This window comes from Loxodonta africana, chromosome 15, assembly GCF_030014295.1.
Source record: "Loxodonta africana isolate mLoxAfr1 chromosome 15, mLoxAfr1.hap2, whole genome shotgun sequence".
NCBI classification, from domain to species: domain Eukaryota; kingdom Metazoa; phylum Chordata; class Mammalia; order Proboscidea; family Elephantidae; genus Loxodonta; species Loxodonta africana.
The window spans coordinates 1,525,939-1,534,337 of record NC_087356.1 but is presented as its reverse complement, the minus strand read 5'-3'; the positions used below and the strand labels follow the sequence as shown (position 1 = coordinate 1,534,337).

At 51.7% G+C, this 8,399-nt stretch overlaps 1 protein-coding gene across 2 annotated transcripts in view; it reads right to left on the bottom strand.

The window, feature by feature from the left end:
* Positions 1–279: 279 nt before the first annotated feature.
* MAL (mal, T cell differentiation protein) overlaps positions 280–8,399 on the bottom strand; it is a 29,446-nt gene continuing 21,326 nt past the window's right edge. Inside the window, exons 3-5 of one of the 2 annotated variants that reach the window (XM_023541069.2) lie at positions 6,758–6,925; positions 5,136–5,261; positions 280–1,028 (exon numbers count right to left, since the gene is read on the bottom strand). In XM_023541069.2, the coding sequence (XP_023396837.2) occupies positions 954–1,028; positions 5,136–5,261; positions 6,758–6,925 (369 nt within the window). In that variant the 3' untranslated portion in view covers positions 280–953. The remainder of the gene's footprint in view (positions 1,029–5,135; positions 5,262–6,757; positions 6,926–8,399) is intronic. The other variant, XM_003421991.3, reaches the window with a different exon arrangement.

Genomic DNA, 8,399 nt, shown 5'->3' with positions numbered 1-8,399 from the left:
GAGCCACCAGGCTGGCAGCTGGTAAACAAAGCTTTGCTGTTTTGTGCAGATGGTGGCTGAGCACTGGGCCCTGGCAGTCTCCTTGGCGAGCTCTTTGGTGGCTGTACGGCTCCAGCACTTCAGAGGCATGGACACACATGGACGTTGGTGGTGGGGAGGGGGCACACTAGACATCCTGTTGTTGAACAGAGTGCACAGCTCAGGGAGGGGGATACCCAGCCCCCCGTCTCGAGGGCTGCAGTGGCCCGGTGCACATGGCATCACCTGGACCTTCGTGTGATGCTGTCTCTTAAGCCAGAGAATTTCTCAGACAGAAAGCCGAGTGATGGTTAGTGTTCCTGATAAAACAGAAAACCAAACCCACTGCTGTCGAGTCGATTCCGATACGGGGAATTAAAAACAAAACCCCCAAAAACACTCCATAAATGTGTAGAGCATGAAGCCATTTTATAAAGTAAGTATTTCAAAGGTTTATAGTCTGCCATGGTGGACATCTGCAAATATGTGTTGGGTGAGTTTTAGTCCCTTTGTCATGCAGAACACCCATGAAGACTTAAAATATGCCACGAGACGGGCGGCTCAGAAAGGCTGGTGGACAATTCCCACAGACAGTTCTCAAGATCAGGTCCAGGGACCAGCAGAGGATCCTCGTTTTGTGGTCTCTCAGGCCATAATCCCCACTTTCTATGCCCACATCCCCTTTCACAAATGGGAAATGACCCTAGAAAGACAGCTCAATGCTTGGAGGTTAAACACAGCAAGCCCCAACCCCTGACGTGAGGAATGTGGGAGGGTAAACATAACATCACAAGAAACAGACCACTGCTTTTTTTTTTTTTTTGTCTTTTTTTTCCCCACCATGGAGAGCATTCCTGCATTCTAAAAAGTTACGCTGGAAGGCTGGCCGATCAGTTAACACCGTCTGGGTTTTCAGCTAAAGTTCTGCTGCTGCTTTACGAAGACTTCCATCTGATTAAAGAAAACACCGCGTGGGTCACGTACAGCAGAGTGGCTACGTATGAAAACACCTGAAACCAAGATAAGTGCCCATTAATGAGAATGCACCTGGAAGGGTAAACCCCGTGGCTGTCCGCACTGTGCCGACTGACTGCTCAGCCCCACTGGCTGCTTGTTGCCTGGCTCAGGGGTGACAAACCCAGAGTGTGTGAGCTGCCACGACTTGCCATCACTCATGGCCGACACGGTTTCCCACAAAGCCCAGGTGTGGCCCCGGGGCTCCAGTGACCTAACCATCTACTGCACTTGGCTGCAAGATGTGCCTGCCAAGTATCTGCCATTGGCCATTGCACAACGTGATGCTGGGGCCAGCTGACTGGCAACAAGGGCCCTAGATACAAGCATCTAGGTGAGTATCAATAACTCTCCACAGAAACTTGTCTTCTCCCACACCTGTGAGGCCAGTGTCTACCAGCAGTGACCCCAGCAGCCTTAGCTAAGAGAATGTAAACACATGGGTTTGCTGGCGCTGATAAAGGTCTTCATGCTTCCTGGACATTCTCAGGTCCCTATCAGAATCTTTATTCCAGGATTCTTAATTTCAAAGGCATAAAGGAGTCAGGCCCCGTTGGAAGTGGGGGACAGGGAAGGGAGTAGGAAGTTTGAGCTTTTGCCAAAAGGAGGGGGGCTTACTGAGAGAGCTGTTAGGAAGATCCAGTCTACCATTTTGGCACTGGAAGCAAAGGCCTTGGAAATGTGGCCAGTGGTCACCATGTGGCCTGTCAGGCTCTGACTTGCTATTTTCCACTTGGGCACTACCCTCCCATGACCCTCTTCTGGCCAGCTGGCCTCCCTAAGGGCTTGCCTGCTCCTGAGTCAAATATCTGCACCTGGTTTCGTGACCCTGGGGTGTGGGGTCAACAGTTTCCAGTCCAGGCACAACATTTAGGGTGGCTATGCTTCTGTGACTCTTGAAAATGCCCATAAACACCAGCCGCCACTGTGTCCGCTTTCTCCCTTCCCCCACACTTGCAAGCGTTTTCAGCCCTCACTGGCCAGAGGCAACGAGTAAACCGAGTTATTGAATAACGAATTTCAGGGAACTCATCTGGAACTCTAAGTGCCCCGTCTGAAAGGAACAGTCGCACATGAGTGAGCAGCCCCCCAAAACGTGCTACCAATAAAACGCCTCTTCAGTCACGCGGGAGCAGTCCTCTTTTTGGAGAATTCCAGACCCAATCGCAGCCCTTGGTAGAAGTGACCTCAGCTGTGTTGTCCCAAAGTTCCCCGGGGGACAGACAACAGAGACTTCTTTTCCAAGTGAGGTCAAGATACGACACAATGGGGACTTTTAGAGCTGGGGCACGAATGGGCACACTTGTCCTTCAGAAACCCTTTCCCTAAACTGTTGCCATTATTGCCCACAACGGTTAGGAGCTCCAGAAATCTCCAGCTCTCCTCAGTCAACTGGCATTGATCCCAGGGATCCCTTAGGCACAGAAGCACTGCAGCCAGCCACGGAGAGGGGAGAACCTCAGCTTCTGAGCAGGCCCTAATGAGGAGCCACAGAGACAGGCAAGAGGCAGGCTAGATGCTCCCAAAGGCCAGCAGTGTGGGAGAAGGTTTTGAAGTGCCTCCCCCACATCCCCTGGACTGGCCACCAAGACCATCTGAAGGGCTTGTTTTGGTGTGGACAGGACCTGGGGTTAAGTCCTGAGTAATCGTGACCCCTTCTTCCCCACACACTGACACAATGGGCGTTCTGAGAGGTGAGACTTTACCCTACGCCCTGTCTCTATGTCACCTTGATGCTTTCAACCCAGTGTTTCCACCTGCTGAGAACATTCTGATGCTTGATTCTGGCATTTTGATATTTGACTCTGTGTGGGCATGCTCATATTTACCCACTCAACTAATGAAAATGTGGGAACAGCCAATTGTGGAAGGGATAAACAGATGTTGGTGTAGTCCCACAGTGGAATACCACCCAGCAACCAGAATAAAGACACTATATGTACACCCAGCGCTGTGGATGACTCTCACTAACACAATGCTGAGAGAAAAATGCCAGACAGGGGGCCTTCTGGCTGCTGTTTCGGTTCCATTTCTTAATCTGGAGGCTGGTGAGGTTAGCTCACTTTATGAAAACTCATCAAGCCACACACTGTAATCCCTGCACTTCCCTGTATGGATGTTGCACTTTGGCAAAAAGTAAAAGAGAAAAGTCAGACCCAGTTGTTCCCTTCCCCCAGCCAGGCTGTTCCGGATACGGGGGAATTAAAAACAAAACCCCCTCATCACATCCCAGTCTATATCTCATTACCGTTGTCCACAGTAGTTTTAGGGAAATTGTTGTCAAATGCTTTGCTGATGTCTATTAGGAGACAAGCCTTCTGGGGTTGGGGTGGGCTCTCCTGGGAGAGGGAGACATGAAGTAGAATCATTGGAAGGATGACCGAGGTGGCAAATTACCAGCATCTCAGAAGGAAGAGCAACCAAGAAGCTGTCTGTGGGTGCCCCTGCACGGTGGGAGATGTGCTGGCTTCCCATACTGCAGGGCATTTGAACAGGGAGCCAGGGACCCTGAAGTGGTCTGCGGTGGCCATGTTTATGGAACTAGGGGGTAGGCTGGGAGCTTAAGGAGGGCATGTGGCTTCCCTGTGGCTGAGGCCGGGGCCATACAGACAAGGCTTCTGAGGAATTTTTCCTAGGCCTCCCTCTGGGAGCAGGATGAGACACCCTCGCCAAGTCCCTTCCCAAAGCTCAACAGTGCTCGTCCCTTTGGGTTTTCTCTCAGCCTCTGCTCTACTGTTTCCAAAAGGGAGGGATGGTCCAGCTTTGGTGCAGCTGGGGCAGGCATCTGCTTGCGATCAGTCGCCACAGTCAGCCTCGGGATTTGCTAGTTTGTAGGTTAGTTTCTGGAAATCTAAAGAGGGCTATTTCTAAAACTTCTTTCTTTTTATTAATAAGACCCATTTTATAGTGTGAGTTAGTATTCTGGTACAGGTGCATACACGTGTGACTCTGAAGAAAGGTGTATGAAACAATCCAGTTTCTACTGCCTGAAATTCCGATCTGTTCCACTCATTCCATTGAAAGAAAATCCAGGTCATGACTTGCTGTGCTGACCCTGCAGCCCCCCTGGTCCGTGGCCCTATTTGTTCAGCTGATGGGGTGAAGAGTTAGACTGGTTCAAGCCCTAGCTCCCCCCTGTGCTCACCGTGAGGCTTTGGGAGAAGTTGTTTAATCTCTCCACAACCGCTGAGGTAAACGGGCAGGAATTACCTCATTTTACACACAAGAAAGCCAAGGCCCAGGAAGTGTGAGGGACTTCTGGAGGAAATGGTGAAGATGAGAAGTGAGCTTCCTCCCCATCCTCCTCCCCCAGCTTCTCAGAGCTGGTGAGGCAAAATATGTCCATCCCATCATGAGGAACCGAAGGCCTAAACACAGCAGCAAACACCCACAGCTGGTAGTATGGACATGCTGAGCCCGGAAGGGCCTCCCCACAGCCTCAGCCCCAGCCCCAGGCTTGGGGAGATACTGGCCACTTGATTTCCCAGCCCTGGCCTCAGCACTGCCCTGCCCCTGACTGGTGCGCAAACAGATGACCCCTAGTTAGGAGAAGCAAGCAGCAGCCCCAGCCAGCCAGATCCCCCGCTGTGCAGAGTGGGGGTGACAGAGCACCTAGGCTTGCCCTCTGGCTACCCACTACTGGTGACCTTGGGGGTTATCCACATCCTCTGGGCGCTGGTTCTCCACCTATGAAGTGGCTATAATAACACCGCCTATATACAGGGTTGTTGAGAGGGTTAAATGAGATTGTCCACTGAGTGCTCACAGTTCTCATCTGCATACACTCCTGCCCTCCGCAAAGCCCCCAGGCCCCAGCCCTGAGCCCAGCCCAGCCCAGGGCCGGGGTCAGTGCAGGCACTGACCAGAGGAGGAAGGGAGTCTTGGGCACATCTCTTCTCTTCTCCTGGGCTTTGCTTCTTAAGAACTGAGGGGAAGGTTGTACTTCATTAAAATGTTAGTGAACAACAACAACAAAAACCCAGGAGGGGCGGGCCTGGCAGTGTCCAGCTCAGAGCTTCTGTTAGCTGGAGATGGAAGCTGCTCGTGAGGAACGCATGCGGCTTGGCTTGTCACACCCAGGCAGAGGCGAGTGGGGCACTTACCACAGCCGAGATGTTTTCGTGGTAATGTTTATAGGTGAATCCATTACGCATAAAGATGGTGGCTAAGGCTTCCAGGACTGAGGCGCTGAGGTAAAACAGGGAGGCGACAGAGTGGTAGGCTGCATCCTGCAGGACCAGAAGAGGCATCAAGAGACGGGAAGAACAGACACCACCGGCGGCCACGAGGAGACAGTCCCAGCAGGACCCATCTGCCCCCCGCCTCGCCCAGCATGGCTCAGCCCCTTCCTTACCTTTGCGTCCTACTCTGCACCCTGACGTCCCTCTGCCCAGTGCTCTCCTTACCCAGTGGGCTAACAGACGCTGCCCAGCCAGGCTTACTTCACTGGTCTTGGGCCAGAGTGACGACTTTTATGAAGAAGGGATGCTGCTTCCCTTGAGGTGCAACCAGGTAAGGAGGCTGGGGCAGCCTGGGGTTTTAATAGGTGGAAGTTGGTTCTGGGCCTGAGAATGTCATACGTGCCTGCAGTCCTGGCTTGGATGTGGCAAGGGACCAGGACAAGTGAACAGTACAGTGTGAGAGGGGCCCACGCCCTTCCCATTGTTTGGCTATGTTTGTTTTATTTTGTTTTTAGGCTCCTGGTATATTTAAAAACAAAGTACTGAAGCCAGGTTTTGTTTTGTAGTTGTAATTTGAAGGTGATTTCAAGAGTCTAAGTCTGAGAGCTTTTGCGAGGGAGAGGCCGGCCCGCGGCCCCCTACCCTTCCTTGGTGGATAAGATGCAGGCGTCCCGTACCCGCTGTCACTGAGTCCATTTGACTCTTGGCGCCCCCTGTGTTACAGAGTAGAACTGTTCCACAGGGTTTTCTTGGCTGTAATCTTAATATAAAGATCTCCCCCGGCCTTTCTTCCATGGGGAGCCTGATGGCGCAGTGGTTAAGAGTTGTGGTTAGCAGCTGATCGCACACTGCTTGCGCCACAGTGGGCTTTACCCTTTCATGGGCCCCGAAGCAAAATTTATACAGAATAAAGAGCACAGGCCTCCTCTGCATCCCCTCATCTTTCTCTGGCAACCCTGCTTTAAGAGGCAGAGGCTCAGGAGCCGTACAGTATGTGTGGCCTCACCACTGTGCAGCCAAGGCCAGTCCCCAGGAGCTGTCCTCCAAGGTCCAGCTCCAGCCTCCAGGACCCTGTTCCCTCAAGATGACACTAGCCCTCCTGGATGATTGAAAAAACCCATTGCTGTCAAGTCGATTCTGACTCATAGCGACCCTATAGGACAGAATAGGACTGCCCCATAAGGTTTCCAAGGAGCGGCTGGTAGATTTGAACTGCTGACACGGATGATGGCAGAGGCCAAAAGGCAGATGCAGGTGGTAAGGGGTGGGGTGAAATGCTGACTATCTACGAAGAAGGCAGTCATGCAGGAGAAAACAGAGAAGGTTCAGTACGAACCAGGCAGGGAACTAAAGCTGCCCTCTACCCTTCCTTCTCCTTAGTTCCTGGCTACAGGGAGCCCTGGGTTGCTGGAGTCAGCTCTGAGCTGAAGGCTTGGGCCTGCTCAGCCTCAGAGCATAGGTGAGGGCAGCTTCATTCAGTACGGGAAAAGCCAGCCCCGGGAGAGAGAGTCCAACATTACACCACCACTGCCCCCACCACTCACCAGGGTGACCCAGGAAGTATCCCCACTGTGGGCGCCAGTCATGTAGAGGACGAGCAGAGCAGTGGTGGCCACAAAGCAGAACACGGACACGAACATCACCCAGCCCTGGATCAGGGGGATGGGCACCAGGGAGGAGGCAATCAGGATCCATACCAGGCCTCCGAAGACCTGCAGAAGGTGGGGGCAGAGGGTGAGTGCCAGACCCAGAGGAGAGCCCATGCCCAGGGTGGCTCCAGACCACGGGTCACAGCGGGTCTCTAGGGTTGCAGAAAAACGGGAAGGAGGCAAAGAGAACAGAAAAAATTACACTTACACCCCCACCCCCCATCCCAAGGCCCTAGGCTGGGTCTCCAATCTCAGTCTTCCCAATCACGGGTTGCTTGTTTTTATTCATCTCTAGAAATACAGTATCTATGTATCTATCCATCTATCTAGTTAGCTATATCTAGCTTCATGTCACGCTTGTCACCTGCCAGGCACTGTCCTAACCACTTTACAAACACCAACTCAGTTAATCCTCACAGCAACCCTGTGAGGGAGGTACTGTATTACCCTATTTACCAGATGAGGAAACTGAGGCACAGGCAAGTTAAGTAACTCATTATTCCAAAGAAGGCTTTCCGTCATCCAGTATCATCATGAGAAGGGCTGTCCTTTATTCTGAGATTATGTCCTTCTACTTTTTTGGTATTAAAATGTCTTTTCTTTTAAGAAATAATTACAACCAGATACTTTTGGTCTTTACTTGGCAAAATAAACTAGCCACACTGTGTTAGTAATGTCTCTGGGTGGCGCCCGACTACTAACCGATAGGTTGGCAGTTCAAACCCGCCCAGAAAAACAGGCATGGTGATCTGCTTCTGTAAAGATTACGGCCAAGAAAATCCTATAGAGCAGTTCTACGCCGTAACTCCTGGGGTCGCCATAGTTGGAATCGACTCAACAGGGATGGGTTTGGTTTTGGGTTTATGTCATTAGTACATTTTTTGGAAATTTGATTCCCAAATCCCTAAGTCCAGGAAGCAGTGCCCTGGCTACCGGGGCTGGGTTGGGTGAGGAAGCAGCAGGTGAGCTCTGTTTCCTTGGATGGCTTAGGGTGGGCACTAGAGAGGCACTCCCCCATGATTCTCCAGAAGACACCAGGGTTGATGTCCCCAGGGCCAGTGAGCCCAGTGTTCTCAAAGAGGAGCTCAAGGATCAGACAGCAAGCCAGGAACATCCCTCGAAGCCACAGTTGCCCTTCCCATCACAGACCCCGCCTGTGCAAATCCAAGTCAAGACTTTCTGTGCTTCTCTTCCTTGTCCTTCTTCACTCCAGTGGAGACTCAGCTCACCTTGCCCACCCGTCGCTGACCTGCAGGTGAAGGTCAGCATTCAAAGACTTTATTTTTATTATTGTTGTTGTTTTTAGGTCAGTTCTGACTCAGAGTGACCCTATGCATAGCAGAAGGAAACACTGCTTGGTCTGGTGTCATCCTCATAATCATTGCTACGCTTGAGCCTATCATTGCTGCCACTGTGTCAATTCATCTTGTTGAGGGTCTTCCTCACCTTTGCTGACCCTCTACTTTATGAAGCATGATGTCCTTCTCTAGGGATTGGTCCCTCCTGATAACACATCCAAAGTACATAAGACGAAGTC